The sequence below is a fragment of the Neomonachus schauinslandi genome, chromosome 4, assembly GCF_002201575.2.
Source record: "Neomonachus schauinslandi chromosome 4, ASM220157v2, whole genome shotgun sequence".
In the NCBI taxonomy this organism is placed as follows: Eukaryota; Metazoa; Chordata; class Mammalia; order Carnivora; family Phocidae; genus Neomonachus; species Neomonachus schauinslandi.
Genome location: NC_058406.1, coordinates 154,808,693 through 154,832,920, shown reverse-complemented (window position 1 = coordinate 154,832,920; position 24,228 = coordinate 154,808,693). Strand labels below are relative to the sequence as shown.

At 32.0% G+C, this 24,228-nt stretch overlaps 1 protein-coding gene across 37 annotated transcripts in view; it reads right to left on the bottom strand.

Annotated features, from left to right (window-relative positions):
* RIMS2 (regulating synaptic membrane exocytosis 2) overlaps nucleotides 1-24,228 on the bottom strand; it is a 595,628-nt gene that overhangs the window by 159,739 nt on the left and 411,661 nt on the right. For 9 of the 37 annotated variants that reach the window (XM_021688297.1, XM_044914274.1, XM_044914276.1 and 6 more), the window contains one exon: nucleotides 12,100-12,132. The exons of 25 other annotated variants lie outside the window; for them this stretch is intronic. In XM_021688297.1, the coding sequence (XP_021543972.1) occupies nucleotides 12,100-12,132 (33 nt within the window). Of the gene's footprint in view, nucleotides 1-12,099; nucleotides 12,133-22,335; nucleotides 22,351-24,228 lie in introns of all 37 variants that reach the window. 3 more of the 37 variants (XM_021688301.2, XM_021688311.2, XM_021688310.2) reach the window with 2 other exon arrangements.

Genomic DNA, 24,228 nt, shown 5'->3' with positions numbered 1-24,228 from the left:
AGGAGAAGGGGGGAGGGGGCTAAATAGGTGATGGGAATTGAGGAGGGCACTTGTTGTGATGAGCACTGGGTGATGTATGGAAGTGTTGAATCACTATATTATACACCAGAAACTAATATCACACTGTATGTTAACTAACAGGAATTTAAATAAAAACTTAAAAACTAAGTTATATTAACTATGGCATTAAAATGATAACATAAATATTTCTGAAGGGAACAAAGAGATCTTTTTTTTTAAGATTTTATTTTATTTATTTGAGAGAGAGAGCATGAGCAGCGGGGAGAAGGCAGAGGGAGAGGGAGAAGCAGACTTCCTGCTGAGCAGGGAGCCCGATGCGGAGCTCGATCCCAGGACTCTGGGACCATGACCTGAGCCGAAGGCAGACGCTTAATTGACTGAGCCACCCAGGCGTCCCCCTAAATATAGAGATTTTAAATAATACTCATGCTTGGATATCAAGCTGTTTATCTTTTTCCATAGGTGCTCATGATGACTGTCATCAGTCAAGGGAATTAGAAGAACCATACAGAGTGACTAATGTCCTGCAGTTTAATACTCCCTCAGAATTCAAAGGAACGCATCCTAAATGTTTCCCGAATAGGGACATCTCCTGAATTGCTTCTGTTCAATACTGAGAAGAAAGAGGAATAAAAGTTAGGTAGGATGTCTCTCAGAGACAGATAGGATTCAATGGAGACACCAGGAGAGACCAGCCCAAGCTAGAGACAAGGCTGAACGTCATTCAACCTTCCAAATTCTCACACTGGAATATGAGTCACAATGAGGATCCTAAATAAAACTGCAAACTAGAATGAGTTGGTCTCTGTTGACATTAAATCTCTGCTTCTGAATTCCTCTCTTCCTTTTCTCCTTTTTCTAGACATTTAGCATTGTTCTCTAATGGTATTCACTGCACATGTCCCAGCTTCTTGGCTTTAACATTTCTGTATCTTCTACCTTGTCCAATTGCTTTAAACCCAGCTTCAAATGGTTGGAATAAGTTATTAACTGACCTGTACCTTAATTTTTCAATCTGTAAACTAGAAATAAAAATTGTACTTATAATGGGTCCTAAACTCAATTATGGCTAAAATAATTTGTACCACAGTGACTTAATTATCCAAAATGTTTGACTGCTGAAGACTCTTAACCTTCAGCTCCTACCTCTCCTATAAGCTTAAGATTCACACTTCTCGTTGTCTCCTAGCCATCCCCAAATGAATATCCCATCAGTACCTAAAACTCAGTTTGTCCAAAACAATTTAACATTACTTCTCATACCTGTTCTTCTTCCTTTAGTTATTATTAATGAATATCTAGAATATCCAGAATCCATATCTTTGTTAATGTCTTGCCTGTTCTTGCAACTGTCAACCCTAAACACTTTTCTTACTCTTTGTTGGTTTCTTGACCACTGATTTAGATTCAGAGCTTTAGGCCTTCCTTTTGTTAGTTCAACCACTATAGTCATCTCTTCTCTCTGTGTTATGGACTTAACGGCTAACCCCATCCATTACCATGCCCCCTGAACCCTTGTGGGGATGGGACTTGGCTCTTAATTGCTTGGGATGTGTCAGATCAAATAAATTTTCTCTTAGCATATATTTAGTACTATTTGGGTAATGTATTAAAAATTCATTTAAATTTTGTGTATTTTCAGTTATTTTTAAAGTCAGATTTATGAAGGCATACTTACATAAATTAAAATTCACACTATTTAGGTGCAAAGTTCTATGACATCTGACAAATGTATATAGTCATGGAACCTCGCCAAAATCAAGATACAGGGTATTTCTGTCACTGTAAAAAGCTCCCTGGTGCCACCTGTGGTCAATACTCTCCTGCCAGCCCAGATAACCAATGATAAGATTTCTGTCTAGCTGTTAATTTTTTTCAACAATGTTTAATTTCACTTTATCAAGGCATAGAAAATAAAATATAACAAGGCTTTTAAGAGTACATGGTTAAAATCTTGTATTCGAGACTTAATACTAATGTTCCTGAACAATTAAGATCTTAACAAGAATAATACTTTGCACATGCCGGGAATTATGCTAAGAGCTTTGCATGTATTATGATCATGTCACTTAATCAGTACAACTGTATGTGATAGGACTATTTTCACAATTTTACTTATTAGAAAATTTGTACAACGTCATATAACTACTAGATGGCTGAGATTGGTCTGTTTTCCAAAACTTACGATCTGAAATACTTAGTCATTAAAGGACTCTCTCTTGTCTTTCTATCTCTTTCACATACACACACATACGACTCAACTCTTTTGCCCCAACATTCCTTCCTTTCAACATTTCCCCCCTTTCCTTTTCTAACTACATCATCTTCTCTTTGGCTTTTTTTTTTGGTCATACTTTAACTTATTTCCGTATGACCCAACCTTAAACTATAATATGGTCATTTTAAATATTTAATCTTCTTTTTAGAGATTCCTTCTGATTCTCATTCCATTACTCTGAAATGGCCTATCAACCTCCTTCACATTCTTCATGACCTTAGGATCTATTACTGTGACCTCCCCATCAGTTAGGTCACATGATTAATGAATCTAATCACTTTTACTTATTATCATTTTGCTTTCCATTAAACTTTGCCTTTCCTACTATCAGTTCCCTTCCTCATCCTTACTCTCACCTCCCACACCCCATCCCCTGAAGCCTTCATACAGACTAATAAAAATAAACTATCATCTATATGTCAAATAAATCCTTCTCTTCAGTTGAATTGTAATCTAATTTAAACTCCCTTAGCAATTATCTTCAATGTAGCATTATTCATGCCAACTTACCCTCTTTCATATGAAACTGATTTAGCATTCATGCCAACCCTTTTATATTATAATGCTTTCATTATAGATATAAAAGTATAGAGCTTTAATGAGCGAAGAGAAAGTGATCTGAAAACAATCATAACTTATTTTAACCATGTGCTAATGAATACTTAGTATTTTGTACAAGTTAATACTAAATAACTTGATTCCTAACTTATTACATTGAATCCTTTCCTTTCAACTCAAATGGTTTTAAAAATATTTTAATCACAACTTTACCATCCAGAGCTATACTTTATTCCTTCACCTCCCTGAAAATCTTCAATATTTAAAACTCTCATCCATCGCTGACACTTAAATGTCTTCTCAGAAAAGGAAGATTTATAGCAAAAATTATTCTCCTCTTCTGAACTTAGAAGTCCTGACTTTATCTGCCATATATTGATCTTAATTACTTATGTATCTCCTGGTTCCTTTGCATAGTTTGTTTCTTCTTACTCTTCTTACTACAATTCAAATTATCACCTCTTCAGAAAGACTTCCTGGATTGCTCCATCTAAAATAATGCCTTCCCACTCCACTCACACTAAGTACATAAGGGTTTTAAATAATAGTATTTATAACAATCTAAACTTATCTTCTTTAGTGACTATTTGCTCTCCCAAGAATATAATTTCCATGACAGGGGAGACCTGTTACATTCCCAGCACCTAGAATAAGGCCTAGCATATGAAAATGTTTATTAGATATTTGTTAAACAAATGAATTTTTCAGATGTGAAATACCTTTATACCACTAAAATAAGAATTTCAGGCATAAACTCTCCTTTATATAAGCCAATTATGTTATATGATAGTTTAATATGCCATTTTGATACCTAAAGAAGGATTTGGGTCTAGCATAGCCAAGTTTACATATTATTGGTCTATTTTACAGGCATTTTATTAGTCTCTGCTTTGGATTTTTATTCCTATTTTATTTTTATTCTCATTTTAAATAAAGACTCACCTTTATTATTCATTGTTTACATTATATATCTGTCTGAAAATGAAATTTTTGGCATAATTGGTTTCAGTAGTTAATAGGAACTACCATTTTTTTACTTTCTAGTATGGAAAGAACTCTGTGACAAGTTCCTTACAGATATTATCACTTCTAATTTTTTTCAAATTACAAAAAAATATAGAAATAAGTGTTTCTAATATCTATGGCAATAAAATTATTCAATTAAATGGCTGCATATGTATCATAATTTAGCCATTCCTCATTATTCAACATTCATGGTAACATTCTTTTCATCGCTACAAATAATGCTTTAGTGATACTCTGGTACATACATTTTTATCTGAACTCTATTTCCACCAGGTCAAAAGTCTGTGAATATTTTTGAGGCTCTTGTTTATATTGGAAAATTACTTTTTAGGAAGATTATACTAAATTATGCCGCCACTCGTGGATCACATTCTCACCAGCATTAAAGTGTTGTTTTTTAAACAGATGAAACACAGTATCTCATTTTTTAAAAAGTCATCTATTTGGTTATATTGGAATGAAATGTTTTTTATATATTTACTGTCCACTAAATTTCTTGCTTAGTGAAATGTCTGTACATGTCTTTTGCCCATTTTTCTATTAGAGTTTTACAGACTACATAATTCATTTGTCAAAGTGAATCAGATGTTAAGGCTCTTAATACTCTGAGTTGCTGCAAATTTCCCAGTTTGTTGTTTGCCTTTTAATTTGTTTATGCTGATTTTGAGATTCTGAAGTTTATACCTGTCACACTGTAGTCAAGTCTGTTTTCAAATTTCATTACTTAGGAATGTATTTATTTTATTCTTAGAAAGTCCTGCTCTTTTCAGAGAAAAGCTCTTTTATGCTTTCATTAAAACATAATTAACCCTTTAATCTAACTGCAGCCCCAAGTCACATCCCTAGTGGGTGACAGAAACTGGATTGGAATTCAGACCGATTGGATTTCAGTGTTCTTGATTTCTACCCAACTCTGTTGTCCCAGAAATGACAAAGCTTTCCAGTCTGGGTGCAGCAGTTCTGATGCTCGGGTTTGTATGGCAGCCATGTCCTAAACCGGAAGTCACAAGCTAGTAGAAGATATTTGTGATGCACATAACAAAAATAACTAATTCTGTATCATAGAATGAAGGACCACCCATCAAAATGCCTGGGCTTCAATATACCCGACTCAAAATAAAAATTCTGGTTTTTAATGTATTTTATAAAATTTAAAAAAATACTAGTTTCACTTATATAGTGCCTACTAAGTACCAGACACTGCTTTTAGGTGATTTACGATCATATATTAATGAATTTAATCCATACAATAACCGATTGATGTACTATTATTATCCCTGTTTTTGAGAGGAGGAATCTGAGGAATCTACAAAGAGCAACTTTGTCCAGATCACCCAGCAAATACGTGGTGGGGCTGATCAGGTGGTCTAGTTCCAGAGTCTGTGCTCTAATATTGCTTCTCAGGCTAACATTTCTTTCTTTTTTTTTTTTTTAAGATTTTATTTATTTATTTGACAGAGAGAGACACAGCGAGAGAGGGAACACAATCAGGGGGAGTGGGAGAGGGAGAAGCAGGCTCCCCGCTGAGCAGGGAGCCAGACGTGGGGTTCGATCCCAGCACTCTGGGATCATGAACTGAGCCGAAGGCAGACGCTTTAACGACTGAGCCACCGAGGCGCCTCTCAGGCTAACATTTCTTATAGGAACAAATACTTTCCTCAATAACTGAAATTTTCAGGAAAGAGAGCTAAGGTGGACAACAGGCCAAGGTAAAATAAAATGTTACAGTATTCAGAGTGCAAGGTAACATCTCAAATTCAGGATGTATCTTCCAAGGCAGATGGAATTTTCTATCCATAAAAAAATTTAAAAACAATGCATTCCAAACCCCAATTTAAAAGTGAGATACCTGAAACCCAAAGATCTGAAATTATGTGTTTAGGATCACAGAGCTCCGTAGCAAGACTAAAGCTAAAACTAGCTCTCTTGACACCTATTCTAAAAATCTATTATATTAATCTTTTATTCATATTAATTTTCTAATAATCTATTCTAATAATCTTTTCAATTTCCCTCACACCAACCACACAAGGAAGAAATACTCAAGACCATTCTTATTCCACGTGTGGCTATCCCTATTATTACAAGTTCCAAGAACTTTCTAAACTCTCCTTTTATATTTGAGTATTTATATGCTTTAGGGAATTAGTCTTAAGTATTATACTTTATTAATAGGAGCTTTCATATAGATGTGATATGTTTTTATATATATGCACATATACTCATATTTCATTTGATACTTTTTTGGTTAAAATATCACAATACTACTTAATAAAACGTTAAACTTAAACTTACATAAAATATTCCAAGCTGCTGTGTCTCTTGTAACGTCTAAGGTAGCCAGCACAGTAAGGAAGAGGGAGTTAACACTCCATTCTTCCTTAGGAACTGACTGATTTACATTTTCTAGTAGAATTTCAGTATACTACAGAGTTATGGTTTCCATGACTGAGCAAATCTTGAGTATCTATGTCAGACTTTCATCAATAACAGAGTTCATTAAATATAGGTAGGATAGAATCAATGCACAGAAAATACCTAAAAATGGGTAGAATCTGTGTGTAATGGTAAGACTGATAATAAATCAATAATTGAAAGATTTTGGGAAATTTCAGTAACAGCTTATATGCATGTTTATATGTGTACATATTCATAGATATAGTAAATTTCCCCTACAATGAATGTTACTTCTCTTTACCTTTTAGGATATAACACAAGTAGAACAAGATGTCAAGTGAAAGCATTCAGAACATGGCACATATGCCAACCAAATCTGATAAAAACTGAAATGCAGGTTTGGACTAACATATCTCAAGGGGCAACATTCAGGATAATCACAAAAATAAAGCAAAAAAGAGGAACTGTTTTAATGCTAAAAACAATACTGTAATTGTATTAATTTTGAAAACTTTCCCTTAGCTAACCCTAACAGGAAGTAATTTTATTAAGAATTATAGAATGTTAACCAAACTTATTATGGAAATAATTTCATAATTTATACATATTCAAATCATGGTGTTGTACTAATACTAATATTAATATAATGTTTGTCTTTTTAAGTCATCTCTATGCCCAACGTGGGGCTTGAACTCATGACCCTGAGATCAAGAGTCACATGCTCTACTGACTGGGCCAGCCAGGTGCCCCCTCAAACTAATACAATATTATATGCCAATTATATCTCAAAAATGTTGGAAAATTTTTAAAAGAATTAAAAATAAATTTTAAAAAATTAGAAAAGAGTAATTACAATGCAAAGGACATGTTATTTATTCCCAGTTGTATTTTTATTAAGAAGTGTTTAAAATCTGTTCAACTTGAATTGTTAAGCTTTTCAAATTAACATTAGTACCTGGCAGACCAATGGACCAGTCTGAAATAGAAATTTTTAAATATATCAAAACTCTTGATGTAGCACAGAACCAACTATAATAATGTAAGAAGCTAGTTAACATAATAATATAATAATTGGTATTATAATATAATAATTTACCTAAGTAATTAATAAGAAATATGGCTGACAAAACATCTTTTGTTTTTGAGATCTCCTTAGGAGTAAGACATATATTACACAAGCACTAAGATCGCTAGATGCTCTAGACCAGGTCTGGGAGTAATTCTGAAAATTTGTGTAGTTAAAACTTGAATTCAAAAACATGAGCAGATGTTATTTTATGGAACTTACGAACAGTATTTTTAAAATCCCTTTGTATCATTAGGTCTCTTTCAAATGGTCTCTAAGATCTGTTTTACAATTATCTAAAAAAAATAAAATTGTCATATGAAATTTCTTAAGAGTAAGAGGAAAAGTGTAAGCCCTAATAAAACTCACTACTTCTCATTTAAAAGAAACTCAGTTATTATTTGCAAGGGCTAAAATTAGTGGGGGGGGGGGGGTGCCGCTTCAAAATGTGTGATCAAACTCCATTCTTTCATTCACTGTGTAGAATTGTGTTGCAATGACCATATTTGGACCTATTGACAGATGTGAAGGTCCTTTGTGGTGTAAAATGTAAAATACACACTTCAACTTAATATGTCAGGAAAATGATTAGCCTTATGAAATTATTTTCCCATCACATTTTGGCTTGAAGTATTAATAGGTGGTGTTTGATACAGAGAAATAACCAACTTACATATTCATTAGAGATGTGATGATAGTTTAATAAAGATATTATTTTATTGGTCAAGTCTCCAGTCACTTTTTGAAAAGTTTTAGCTTCATCTAACTTTTATTAAACAGTTGGAAATCCATTCTGGATTGCTTGTCACAAAATTTACTGTTTTCTAAAATTATCTCCTTTTTCTCTGAAGCTCTTCTTACTATCTTCTCCATAATTCTCTCCTTACTCATATTTCCCTTGGAATGGAATGCATTAGTCTTCATTTATCTCTAGGCTTTGGAGAGTCTGTGGAATCCTAAATTCAGTGCTAGTTAATAAGATCAAATCCCCACTTAAAGTGTTGGGAGTCTACAACTAGAACTGAGAAAGCTCACTCCAGCCTCCTCCCACCAGACGGAAAGTAAGTGTTGTAGATCTATAGCTACGACTGCAGCTTTAAAGTTTACACTAAGAAAGACTTCAAATTATGTTTAGGTAAAAATTAAAAGTAATTTAGGACCTGATATTTGAACATAACAAAATTCTCTTTCCTCTGTATTTTAACCATTCCACATATGTCCTAGATAGCACTGATTTTTTTCTTAAGAAAAGTTGCTTCCTTTATCAATCTTCTCCTCTTCCTAATTTTCAAACTCCCTCAACTAAGTACTTTCCTTTTACCTTTATGCCTATCATGGAGATTCCTTTGTTCAATCTGTTGAATTCCCCCTTCCAAAGCTTAGCTTACATTCTCTATTTTTCTCCGTGTTTTCTCCCCTACCATATTCAATAGTTCATTTCTTCCTTATCTTAGCACCTATTCTTTTCTCAACATTTTCTGATTTGTACCCTCAGCCACACCTATCCTGAGCTTTTTTCTCTAATTTTTCCCTCATTCCTTCCCACATCCTAATCTTTTCTACTGTGAATTCTGATGCCCGATTTCTTTTACTTAAATCTTATGCATTCTCAGCCTCATCTGAGTCCCCATCTCACCCTGTTAGCCTGAATGGAAAGTTGACTTTTCCACAAGAATACTACCTCTGTCAGGAACATTTTGAGGAGAAACTGCCCTAAATCTTATACTTTAAGTAATATGGAATCCCGGAAGTGGGATCAGCATTCTTCTAGATCTGGTCTGCTGCTTCCACATTCTTACTTTTCTAATTTCATATAAAATTTACTCCTTTTATGTTCATATCATTATACTTCCTTGCTGCTACTGTCTTCTTTCTGGGCAATTTCCTTCATCCATTTCCTGTCAAACTTAGGCTATCAGGGACTTCAATGCCTATATAAAAATTCTACATCAAAATTTATTACTTTCCTTTCCTTTCCAAACTGTAATCCATGCTCCACTTCAGAAATTCACTCCCAGGACCAAACCCTGTATCTTTATATTACTCGGAATTGTCTAACATCTGAAAACCTCTAAGCATCATTTTATCAGTCTCTGAAAATAACCTTCTCGATTTGCCTCCATTAGCCTTGAATATTTCCACAAATTCCTGTTCTTTCATTGAACCCCTTCTCTTCCAGTTCACGGAAAACTCTGCATCTGAACATGATTTAACAAGACCGCATGATTTCACATGACTAGCGACTTCCCTAATCTATCTTGGACAAAACTTTATTTTTTTTTCTTAAGATTTTATTTATTTATTTGAGAGAGAGAGAGACAGCAAGAGAGAGCATAAGTAGGGTGAAGGGTAGAGGGAGAAGCAGACCCCCCTGCTGAGCAGGGAGCACAATGCGGGACTTGACCCTAGGGACACCAGGATCACAACCTGAGCCCAAGGCAGAAGCTTAACTGACTGAGCCACCCAGGCACCCTTGGACATTACTTTAAATGCTTTCCTTGCCAGCCACCCTCAACATCCTCTTTTTCTTTCTACTATAACTGCCCACAAACTTCCAACAATTTATCTGAAGTGTGCTAATGAGTCAATCACACATTAGAGAACCAATGCCATCACAAATTTAGGTTCTTCACTTAAACTATCATCTTTCTACATATCTTTGGTGAGCTCTCTCTTGTAGCCCCAGGGTAGCTACTCTTCATTTTATAATTTCCCCCAAGCCATTCATTCATTCACCTAGTCTACAATCATCTTCATTTTTTTTTCTTTTAGATCTCTCTTTCCTTCTCTTCCATCTGGCTTCCACCCTCCACAACTTCACTAACACCAATTAGGCAAAGATTGTTATTGGTTAGTTTTGTCATTTAACAATATTTGTTCTTCTCTTGAATTTTTCTGATGAGTATACCCTTCTTGAAACACTTTCCTTTCTTGAATTCTGTTCCTTTCTGGATACGCTACTGTCTTTCAAAAGTTCTTTTTGTCATGGTTTTCCGGCTCTCGTTCTTTCATCCACTCCTTAAATGTAAATAAATGTTGGTAACCCCAGAAATGTGATTCTTGGCTCTCTTCTTATTCTTCATATGCTTCTGACAATTCCATTCATTCCAATGGAATCAGTTAAGTGCTGATACTCTATTCTATGTCTCTAGCCCAGACTTCTCTGCTGAGTTTCCAGACCCATACATTCAATCACTTCTATTAGATAGCCATACCTGAATTTCCAAAGGAATGTCAAATTCAACCCATCCTCAAACTGAATTCTTTTATTTCTTTCCCTAAAACTTGTTCAACCTACATTCCTTATCCTGACAAAATATGCCACCATCTATCCATACATTTAAGCCATCTGAAATTATCTTATTCTCTCCTTTTCTTGCATCAACAATATCCAATCAGTGACTAAGTCCTACAGATTTTACATCTTTATATAACTTCTCATGTATCAATTTCCTATGCTACTGATACCTTATGTGAGCCCATTATCATCTCTTTACTGATCTGTTCAATAGCCTCATAAATGATTTTTCTGCTTTTACTGCTCTAGTCCATTTTTTTTATATAGCTTCCACAGCAATATTTCTAGGAAAAAATATCTGATCTTGTTCCTGTCTTGCTTTACATGTTTCAATATCCTACATGATCTTCAGAAACCCTCCCCTGCCTACTTTTGGCTGAACTTGTTGGAAGTCATTTTTCCCATATTGTTTCCTCTGCCTGAAATGTTCTGTACACATGAGGGCAACATCTTTCTAGTTTTTAATGTTCAATTCATTATATTATCTTTCTTATGAAGTCTTTCTTGAACTAATATCCATATTTTCCAGGTGGAAATGATCATACCATCCTTTATGATTCCACTGTATTCTATATACATAGATTTCTCATAGCACCTGTAATATTATTGCATTTACTTATCAGACTCACGCTAGAAAAAGCCTGCAAGGATAGGGAGCAATTTTGTGTGTCCTGTTATTTCCAGCACCTAGAACAGGACCATGTCACCGTGCGCATAATAAACGAGTGGTGAATGAATGTTCAAGTTTCAGTTCAAGTGTTATTTCTTCCATGAAGCCTTTTCTGGCCATCTAGCTGAAACAGATTTTATTTAACTTTATATCTTTGTAGACCATGTTGCTAGAATCATCCATATTGGCACATTAACACAGCACGTTACCCACATATTTTAACTCCTCAGTGGTATTGAGAGCTTGTTTAGGACATGTATTAGATCTTCACTGTTCTCCACATGTCTAGCACATTGCAGAACTCATGATAAAAATAAAATACTTTTAGAATTATGTAAAATAAAGTTGAAAACAAGGTTTAAGTCTAAAATAAGTTGAAGAATGAAATATGATTAGTTTGTTAATTTAATCTCACTGGCTAAATACTATATATCTATATGTATATATGTATAAACATATATACATATACATATATTTGGATCTGGAGTTAGTTACCCATTATGGAAAAAATACACACACATATATATATGCATATATATATATATATATATATACACACATATTACATAAAAATTAATCATTTTATTTTTATCAATCTAATTGGAGCAGTTGCTGTTAAAAGTTGAATATACTACTACCTAAAATAAAAATGCCTGCAAGATTTAACATTTTTTTATATTAGAGGAAAATGAAAAATTATGAAATGAATAAAAAATAGTAAAAAATTTCTAAAACAAGTTAGATACATGAAAAAATAACAAAGAAAAGCAGTAGAAGAGACAGACCTGCATGTCTTCTCCTTGTGGAGTCCACTTCTTCTGTGGTCACATCGTGTTATGGACAGACATAGACAAAGGAGATGAGTGTGAGTGGATGTACTCAACAGGTAAAAAGTGACACTGAAGGAAAGGGCCCCAAATCATTTTGAGAAAGAATCCTGTACACAGTTGTAGGGAAGATATAATAAAATACGTACCATATTAAAAAAAATTAAAAAAAAGAATACGGAAGAACTGATGGAGAATTGGTTAAGCTATTATGGATTAGCAGAATCAGAAAAATAAAGTTAGTGTAGAAATAAAGAAGATTCAAAAGTTTACGATTATTTATAGACAGCCAATCCTGAACACTGACGCTGAAGAAAGATATCATTAGTGAAAACAATGTTACTTGTATGACCATATTGTTCAAGACATTCCTCAGTCCATTTAAAACCTGTGAAAATGCTTTTAGAATTTTTAATTATCATTTAAAGAAAATAATTTAATTGAATAAACTTTAAAAAGAACATTAAAAATAGTTCCAACAGATTTCTATGTCTTTCAAGTTTCCCAAATTGATGAGTGCACACATGGGCCATCAGGCCAATATTCCACCAAATTACTTCACTACAGCAAAATATTACCATAAAACATTATATTATAAAATATAGAGAGTAACAACTAAAAGATTCATTATAAAAAGAGTAGCTGAAATATATGGCTTTATCTAAATATTAAAAATTCAATGAACCTTAAATTTAGACAAATCTTATTTGATCATATTCCCTTATAATACCTATTTATTCGGAAAATTCTTACAGACGCCACATAACACATCACGGACATCTCTATTCAAATTTGCCCATCAAAATCCAACATCTACTATAATAGATACGGCACACATTTTGGAAACACTTCTTTCTCCACTGCTAGTGGAGTTCAGAAGACATTTTATACAGTGACTGAAAGCAGGAAATACCTGCTAAACTCAGCATTCTAGGAAAAAAAATTCTTCCAAAGATATTAGTGAGTTAGTATGACTGACACAGATAAACACGGTAATACAAAACCAAAATCTCCCATTTAATCACATACTTAGTTTTGAGTCAGGTACCATAAAATTCTTAAATCAAAACACCAAATTCACTTCTGCAATGGTTATATCATAGTTTTTGAGAGCTATATAGAAAAAAATATGCTTGGAATATTGGTATATTGAAATTATAACTCTTGAGAGGATTCTTTCCTATAACAAATTTATCTCCTTTCTTGAATAGTCAGAAAATGAAAACTTTCCACTAGGAAAAGATTGCTAAGATAACCAAAACTTGTTTTCTTAGAAAAAAAAGAAATCCTAGTATGAATTATAGAGAACTGTAAAGGAATGACACATTTTGAAATTTAACAATGTCATTTTGATTATTGTTTGAGCACATCTTTGATCTATTCAAAATTGGACACTAAATTTCATCATAATTATATTGCAAACCAGGCTGTGTTGATAGGATTGACCACTAGGAAAAGTATTACCCTGCTGAAATGTACTCTATACATTAATATGATATATGTCATATTTTGTTTTCCATCCCCAGTCCACCCACTTCTCAAAGAAGATAGAAAAATCAGAGATATAATAACACAGTTTAATTCTGAACTGTACTATATCTCGTATTATTTCTCATATGCAAAATTTGTCTATATACATATTTACCATACTACTAAAATAAATTCATTGCATGTTAAAATGAAATTGATGTGAATTGGATAAAATGACTGCTTAGGTATATTCCTTCTCTAAGAAAAAATTTTATTATTATTACTATTATTTTTTGCAGAAAATGTAAACACAACATAAATAAGTGAAGCTCTTTCTCTACCTAGCATTTTTCTGTATCTTGAATTACTTTAAAATGGCATTGAGGCAATGTTCTTCATGTTATATAGATTCAAAACATTCAAAATTCTTCTCCACTCATCCATTCATTAATAACAGAGGCACACAGAGTTCAAGTGACTTACCCAAGGTCACACAACAAGTTCAGTGGCAGAACCAGAAATAGAACAGAGGTCTCCTGATTACCAGGTCAACTTTCTTTCTACCAGATGCTATATGACCCAATAAAAACACGTGAAATAAAAAGTCAAGCAAAGAAAAAACAAAAAAAAATCTTCTCATGGTGGCACCTGATCTGGACATTTTATTATATAGTATTTAGTTAGAATTCTTTTTTACAAAAAGGTAACTGCCACAACTATGCAAGTAATTCACTAATGTTTTTACTCTTGTGAGAAATATGATAACACTTAGCACTGGTAATTTAATTTTTTAATAAAATAATACAAAATTTATATTACATAAAAGGATGAAAATGAAAGATTTGACAATGATCTCACTACTAACTGAAAGTTCCCATTAAATCATTTTTCCATCATTTATGTGAAGATGATCCATTAATAAATAGGTCATAACCATTCTTATGTAAAAATCACTCAATTTCAATTAGCAGGTAGAATATTCTTTAAATCATAAAATCTCAAAGATTTAGTTATACCAAATATATTTTTTTTAAAATTGGCTTTCTTGTCTTCCTGGTTGTTAGAATTTGTATTATACATTATTTGTATTAAAACAGCCTCATTTTAAAAGAAAAACTTATAGTCAGCATCATTTAAGCAGCCAGGTCTTATTTAAATGGCAATAAACTGTAAATACTTCACATATACAACTGAAATGAACTGCAGACTTCTGTAAGCCTTGAAGAAGCTAAGAGTAACTGCCTCCACAATTCCTATCTCTCTACTTTTCCTTTGATCATTACTATGCCACCAACATTCTACTTTTCAGTGCTGTTTTAATGTCCATTCTAATGAGAACTCTTTCTAACGCTTCCTTTAACCAACAACCAGTAAGAAATTAAGGATAGTAGATAGTATAGTAAGATAGTAAGAAGTTAAGCATGGTAAAAGTATACCCTCTCTTTGGTATCCATTACTGTCATAGTTATGGCTGAATCGTAGTTTTAGTTTTAGACTTAGAAAATATAAAGACTTTGCAGAGAGAATATACAGTATTTTTTTTTTTTTGGTTCTTTCCATCATATGAGCCAACAAAGGAGAAATAAAATATTTTCATATATTATATCAAAAAAGACCTTTATAAGATATGATGAATACTTCATAAGCCCCATAATATCATTTCACCACTTATAGTAAATTATTTTGGAGAAGTGCTTTTAAATTTAGGTGCATCAAGGTGCAAACTATAAAAAGAATGGGGTTTTAATCAAGCAAAGTAATACAATATCTATGTGTTTATCTATTTACCTATCTACCTACCTACCAACTAAAGTTGTTGTATTTTTGGTCCTTAAAATTAAAAAAAAAATCTACTGAAGATAAATAGATATATAATTACTTTCATTGATTTATTTGGTAAAAAAGTAAATTTGTAAGAATGTATATGATGCCAAATTTTATGCAAAATTTTGTACAAACCAAAAATTTTCTCTTGCTAATATAATGTATTAACTATCATTATATTTCAACTTAATACACCTCAAGTTCAAAAAGAAATATTAATCTGTAATCAACTTAATTTTAAAAGGCATGTACATGGGTCTGTTTATCTACAAATACAGTTTTTACCAAGTGTGTATGATATCTATTTGAAACCCACTGATGGCTAATGTTCTTTCTCATTTATCACCATTTACAACAGACATAAGGTCCTATTATCAGATGTAATTGTACTTGAGTAAACACATGTCCTTCAGGACAAAGCATTCTGTTAAAGATTCCTGACAATGAAACAGAAGCCTTAATACTTTAAAATAGAACTTTCATGTAATTAAAAACTAATCATATTATGAGGGCTTTTTAAAGATCATAGAGTCTCAGGATGTCCCTTTGGGGTAAGGAGAGATACCTTTCAAAATGAAGCCTAAATAAGCAACTACTTTGTGGGAGAGCCTCAATGGGGTACAAAGATCAGGATGGATCTAGAATATAAAAACAAAATGTTTACCAAATTTACAGATTTCAAACTAAAACTCACCACTGTGACAAAATCTTGTTGAAGAATTCCTCAACCAAGTGATCTGAGCTTATTTTTTAAACTAATTATTACTTTCTGTAATTTTGTCAGCAACCCTAAAATTATTGAATATTTACAATAACTTCTACCTCTTAAAATAGGCAAGGTACAATCTTTTAAAATACTTTGCTGTTTTTAAAAACTCACTAATAAAAATGTTTATCTTTTAAACATCTTCTTTCCTAGCTGTACTGTTTTTTACTGATTCTGTCCTTGAGGTCTGACACATAATGCAATTTTAAATACATTAGAAAAATATACTCAGAGAATGTATTGAGGGAGTTTAAAATAACTGACTTTCAAAATACATCACACTATTTATCATCAACACAACAGTCATTGAATTACAGCTTGGCCTTATAAGCTTATCTGTGTGTTTAGAGGAAACTGAACTAACTTTAAATAAGCAACTAAACTCATAAATCATGAAATTTCACTTTATTGATAGGAAAACATAGTTGTTAACAAAGAATGCTATATTTACATCTGAAGGTATCAATAGTATTTAATTCTGAAATTCCATCAGTTGATTTGTCTTGCATAAAATATTTACTTTGTTTTATATCACTTTTTTTCTTTCAAAAATAAAATTCATTTATTCTACAACAATCTGGAAATTACCAGCTTCTAATACTGACCAAGATCATAATCTTGATTCTCTTTTCCAGATTAGATGGATTGGACTAGCATCTAACTAGAAGACTAATTTAGATTATTGATTTAGATGGAAATACATTGTTTCCACCTTTAAGAAACGTCAAAGTACTCAAAAATAAAAGGAAGCAACAGTCCATTACATCAAAATACTAAAAAAAGTTAAGTATTAAATTCACTAACAAAACACATCTTTGAATATCTTCTTTTTCTTAAAATAAATTTCATAAAGCATAAATCCAAAGGTAGAAGAAAAAAAATCCCTACCTTCACCACAGTTACAGATCCACAAAGAATACAATATGGAAATGTCCATGTTGGAAAAAATTAAAGGTTAATACATTAACTTAATCATATGCTAAAAACTAAGGGCTTATGCATCAAGATGTTATAGTATGTAATAAAACACAACTTGTTACTTTGAATAGTTTCTATTTCCAAAATATTGTATAATCATACAGTAACCCAGCAAAGTGTTTCACTGCCCTTACTTTCCCAGAAAGGCACAGACTTATTTTCCAGAGAAGAAACAGCAAAGTAGCACCATCACGGTTTCAGGGTAATTACAATAAGGGTAGCTAAGTCATTTCAAAATTTTCCTAGCTATAGCATATCTTACACTTAAAAAGTAATGAATCGAGGCACATAATCCTTTTAGTAATAGTATCAGTTAATCATCAAACATATCAGAAATCATTTAAAATTATATCTCAAAGTCCATCGTGAACTTTTTAAGTCCAAGATCTTTATTTGGAGAAACTCTATCAGTTCTAAAACATTCATTCAGCCTAACTAAATTTAGCTTTCTCACCAGAGTTTTTTGCGGGGTGAGTTTAAGCAAAATATGAGATAAAATATTTTATGTAAATTATGCTCTTTTCTCAGATACATTTCAATTACTACAAGAACAGATAGACTCACAAAGTGAAAATATAAAGTTCAACAGATTAAAGTTTTTCAATGTTTAATAGCAATGCATTATTATACACCATAGTATTGTAGTCTAGAATCAGATTGCTCATTGAAAAATTAAGCAACAGATTTTCCATACTCAAATAACCTTGTTTAGGTTAAGAATGTTTTATTAACTTTATGACCTAAACAAAATCTAATTCACATCTTCCTGAGGAAGATATTAGTGATTTACACTAAACATTATCCATAAAACCTGAAGTTTAAAATCGTTTGTACAATACTTATATTTTTGCTCATATTTAAGATACTAATGTGATAAACACCATTATATTTCCCAGGGATCTTCATCTATACCATCAATTAAGTAAGAGATACGGAAAATAAATCACCCCTCTTGCTGATAATCCCCTCAGGGCAGTCTAGTTTTGAAATATCAAGGTTTTTCTTTAAAAGAAGCAGATACTAGTCCATAATAGTTAAAGTTCATCCAAATATTTATTAGCATATTTTCTAGCCTACATAGTGCCATTTAGTCCTCTGGTTCTATACTCTTACATTTAAAGTAAAAATTTCAAATGATTTTTTTAAGATGTTAGTGTACATCCTAAAAATGGTAAAATTCCCAGCTATTATTCTTGCACAGATTTTCATAAAACAGCAACAAAAAAGACAATATATGCTATTGATACACATAGTTGACTTTGCATCTCAGATTTGGGTTCAAGTCCTTACAAACTTTTTCTAACACCACAAGTTTACTACAACAGTCTTCTGATGAAGAATCTCTGACAGTAATGGAAAATGCTATCCTAGATTTTAGTGAATAAAAATTATGTATTAAACATGGATTACAATCAGTAGATTATTACTACCATAGATGTACTTAAATATGAAAGAAAGGATGACTCCAAACACATCTTCCATAAAGCCCACACTCACAACATGTTACTGAAATGTAATTAGCCCCACTCACCTGATATCCCACTATGTTCCTCCCATTTTATCACTTCAAAGTTTCAATAATTAAAAATATTCCCTACATATCCCACCTTTAAGAAACAAACAAAAATATTTAGGAACACTAACATTTAACATAGTGTTTGCTGCCTTAGCATAGTGCATACTTACTCGCGACATTTAGGGTGGGAATTTCCAGGGCCAGTTGAATTTCCTAGTATATAGGAAAATGCACAATTGCCAAAATAGAAAAATCTATAACCGTATTAAACCATGACATTAAGGCACTCTAATTACATTAATTTTCCTCTTCTACACATGAAGTTTATCTTTAATTAGAGGACTCAAGGGATAAAGTGTATATATGCTATGAGAATATAGAAATTAATAATATTTCGGAGATTTAAAAAATTTTGTTTGTGAGATTTAAATTTTTTTTTTAGCCAACAATTGCATTGTTCCATGACTTTAATATTCAATGTAATTTATTTACATAGATCTATATGGCCACAAACCTATTTATGTAATCAGACATGATGGCAAACAAGACAAACAAATAACAGTTTATGACCAAGGGTAACCCGTATCACACAATATTGCAAGGAAAGATTTTTACAGTAATAATTTTTGTTACATAAATCATAACATAAATCATTAATTTTATACTGTTTATCTTTAAATCCCATTAAATATATTAAGGTGATTATTATCTTCCAAACAAACTGTGATGCTTTATTGAAAAATTGAAACAAGAAAGCAAGATATTTTTCTTACAATGTATAACTATATTTAAATTCCCAATGTAAATTCCTGCTTATTTTATTAAATTTTCAGAATGTGTTTTACTAAAAGAGAATTCACAGATAAAGCCATTTGTGCTGTGGCATTTTTCCTTGCTCACCAGACTTACATGACATAATTCTTTTTCTCAAAGCAACCTATTCTTCTCCTGAACAGTACTATCACAATTGTGGTAGCTTAATCATTAGTATAATTACTTATAATTTATGTATTTTTGCCAGAATGCAAGCTCAATGAAGACAATTGCTGCACTGGTGTGGTTTACCTGAATAACTCAGTACCAACCACAATTCCTGGCATACAACAGGATAGCAGTGAATACTCATTAATAAGTTAGTTTAATTTATACATTGACATATTTTAAAGCCTAAGTTTTAGAGATGTAAGATGAACTGAGTCACCATATAAAAATACATTAACACTGTTACCATAGACACAGTCGTTTTAATGATAATATCACTATCAGAAACGCCATCCTAAAATTTTGAATGAAATTTTCAATATACTCTCATCCAGTTACTGATTAAAACTCGGACTGATTATTCAGTTTACTGATTACCTCTGCCCTTTGCTTCTCTTCCTTTTACTCCTGGTGCAAGTTTTTGTCTTCTACTTAGTTAATAATACCTCTCCAAATAAGAAAAGAAGAGGAAAATAAAATCACTTCATTTCAATTCATTTGATGGACTAAAGAGACTACTGAATTCACATAATAAGCTATCGTTCCTTCTTGCTGTTGTTAGCAATATTTTAGCTGCAAAAGTTGTAAATAAGTCATTACCAATATCTGATATAGTGCCTTGACAGTATTATTGAGCGTTGTAGAGTACTTTTTAAGGAAGCAAGTAATACCTCCCCATTAAGGTACTTTAATTATATATATTTATATTTAATTATACACATTATATTTAATTATATATTGTGATGCCTCTCCACGAAGGTACTTTAATTTGGGTCATGACAACCAAATATATAAATGACCATTTGTGCTTAAATTAGTCAATTTTTCTCCTAGAGAGGTAATCTTGATAACAAAAAAATATATTTTTTCCAAAATATGTAGAATTCGTTTTCTATACAAATCTTGAAATAAAGTTTAATTTAAATAGGCTCTACACACTATAAAGTTCACACCAAAATGAGAAAAATGAGGTATAACAAGCACACACATATTTAAAAAGCATGAAATGCAATGCTTAGAGTCTCATGCTTTCAGTAGTTTTCCAAACCCTGACAAACCTGGCTCAGATTGGTGTTTCTTTTTCGGCAATGGTTTGTCATCACTTATTGTACCATTCACCTTTTTCTGCTGGTCTTCCCATGTAACTTCTAGTATAAATCAAAAAACAATAATCAGAGCTTGTCAGAAGTATAGATAATGTGTGTAACGAGAACCTAAAAATACTTCAGAACCTAATTATTTTTTAGATTTTTTCCCCTATGTTTTCCCATAAGCTTTAAGTAATATGTAGTCAATATTTTAAATACAGCGATGTGACACTTGAATTTTTTATAGGTTTCAAAACCCAGAGCACTAAAATTTATTCCAGTAATCTCCAAAATTTATTTTCAATAAAATGAGTGGGGCCAAGATAAGAAGAAAATATAATTAAAATGGTTTGGCAAATAACGTTTTTTTCTTAGTTGATATCAAATAATATTAATTTATTTTAGAAATAAACATTTTGCTAAACATTGTGTTATTATGGTGCAATAAAACGTTTATTTGGAATTAAAATGCATTGACTTCCATATATACCAAGAGAAAATCTATACATTTTAATATATGATAAGATAAAATGACTAGTTTTTTGCTACCACATTTAACACTTTCATTAAATGATAGAAAAATTTATGTGCTGTGGGGATATTATTTCAATGAAAACTATTAATTTTGGTGTCACTGAATATGAGTTATCTGTCTTATCTAAGATTATCCAGAATTATTTGTAGTATTGTAAAATATATTTAAATCCAACAAATATATATTCAGCACCTACTATAATTCAGGCATGTCTAGGTACTGGGAATTTAACCACAAACAAAACAGACAAAAGTCCATACTCTCATGAAGTTTATATTCCAGGGGAGAAATAGATTAAACAAGATAAATAAGTAAAATGTTTTGTGACTTAGATATTGGTAAGTGCTAAGAAAACAAAAATGAAGTAGGTAAGAAAAAAATAAAATGTCCAGAGGGTGACAGACATTTGAATAGGCTAGTCATAGACAGCCTCCCTAAGAAGGCAAGTTTGAGTACAGAACTTGTGGAAGGTAAGGGAGTTAGCCAAATGGTTATTTGGGGAGAAGGCATTACAACCAGAAGAACAGCACATGCAAATGTCCTGAGGTAAGAGTATGTCTGACATGTTCTAGAAAAGCATGGAGACCTCTGTAACTGGAACAGAGTGAATGAAGGGGAAAGTAGTAGAAGATGAGGCTAAAGAGGTAATGAAATGGGAAGCGGGGGAGTACAGATCATGTAGGGCCTTGTAAGTTGTGTATCAAAAGGTTCACAGATCACCATTTAATCTCATAGCAGCATTCATAAATACTTAAGTATACACTTGCCTGTTTTTTACTCACATGTTTCTAAAGCTATATTATAAGTAGCTGGTTACCATCAATGTACATTTTAATCCCCATGAAGTTTCACCATGTCATACAAAATTTTCTGGTGTCTTATGCACCTTCGGCCATAAATAATGGGATACTAACATTTTATGATATTAACCAAAATTTTATGATATTAAGCAAAACATAACTAGGAAGATGAAATCACTGTCAAAATGGAAAATATGCTATATTGCAACATCAAATATAGGTGATTTGGGATAAACTACTGTTGGTGATTACTTATACTGCTAGAATCAACTGCATTAATTGTAAGGGTTTTCCAGTTCCTAAACCTAAAATAAATGCTATTAATAATAAGACGCTTTATTCTGGCCCAACATAAATCAGCTATTGTGAAGAAGCAAACTCCTTGATTTGGGAGTATTAAAGTTACAGTTAGGTGTGTAGTTGATACCCTGATTTTCTAATTGGTAAATAATCTGCTAAAGATGTAATATAGGACTCTGGAATGGTAAACAATCTAATTAAAGATACTATATTTCAATCAACCACTAGTGGAAAGAAAATTCTTAAAACCTTTAAAGAATATACAAACTTTCTAATATACTCAAAAACTCTAGTTAAGCCCTCTTTAGTTATAGGAATAAAGGAATCATCTGCCCCTTTATCCAAATTAATCTGTAATATAAAAAACCAACAGACTAATTTCTCTGGGCAAAAATAATAAGCTCATAAAAAAAGTATTTCTTGATTTTGAAAGACCTGCACTTTTGGTTATCCACGAAATAATACGAAATAATAATAATAATACGATACAATAAATAATACGAAAGATTTAACAAGCATTACAGAGTTGTTCCTAAAATTTGCTAAAATCCTACACATTTGTCATTTTAAAGAGTTGTTTCGCCCTTGATAGCTTGTGATGTTACAAAATAGAAGACATGCTACTTAAGATTGAGTATGTAGAAGTAGAAATGGCTTGTTTTGAAAATGGTTCAGCCTACCTGTAAATTGGCAGAAAGCACCTTAACACATAACACATTTAATTTTTAAACACTTTCTTTGAGTTGACAAACACTTTAGTGGAAGAGAAGTTGTCTATAGTCATTTGTCTTGTGTTGACAGAGTGAAATTAGCAAGTATTTGTTGAAAATTTATTCTATGCCAGTAACGAAAGAAGTCCCATAACCATCAATTTATAAATGACAGCCAATATACAATGAAAGAAGACCCAGATCAAGGCTATTGCTGGTTGATAAAAAATGTCACAGATATGTTACCAGTCTGAGCCAGGAATGGTGGCTTCTAGAACATTTCTGCTATTAACTATGAGTACAGCCTTAGGCAAGCTTCATAGCCTCTCTGGCCTCTCATATGTTATATTTGAAGTGAGAAAGTTGATCTTGAAAAGTTGAAAGGTTATTTCCATCTCTAAAATTACAGAGTTGCTCTTGCTTCATATTATTCTAGACTAGTCAGATTTTGTGGAAGAATATCTACAGCAGAGATGATGAAATTTGGACACTGAGATACAGAAGATTTTCCAAAAGTTCTAAATGTGACTATTATTAAACCCTATGTTGAAACTCAAATGTCTATTTTAAAACAGAATTAAAGTCATAAAAAGAACAGAACTGACTACTGACTCATTAATTCATTTATCACCCAAAAATCAATGCTGAGAGCTACCCATGTCTAGCCCTCTTGGAATTATGGGCCATAGTATTAAAATGAAACTAGCAAACTAGTTTTGTATCAGGAAAATGTTCAATTGTTTGAAAGTTGTTATAGATATACTAAACAAAAATAGCAAAAATACACTGATGGAACACCTTAAAGACAGTTTTTTCTGTTAAAGGACTATTTTGATAATTAAAAAAAAATAGCCTCCTTAATGTTAAATAATAATGAACTTAAAATTGAAATTTAAGTACAAAGTGCTAGCCCATGATATTGTACACCTAGTACCCAAGGGTAAAAAGTGAAAATCAAAGATGTACAATGTAATTTAATTGGTAAGTATTACTTTGAAAGAATATATGTCAAATAGCCCAGACTAGGAATCCATTCAAGTACACACAAAAAGTTTGCTCTAGACAGATAATTTTCTTTCTTTCTTTCTTTTTTTTTTTACTAACACTCCCACTGAGTAT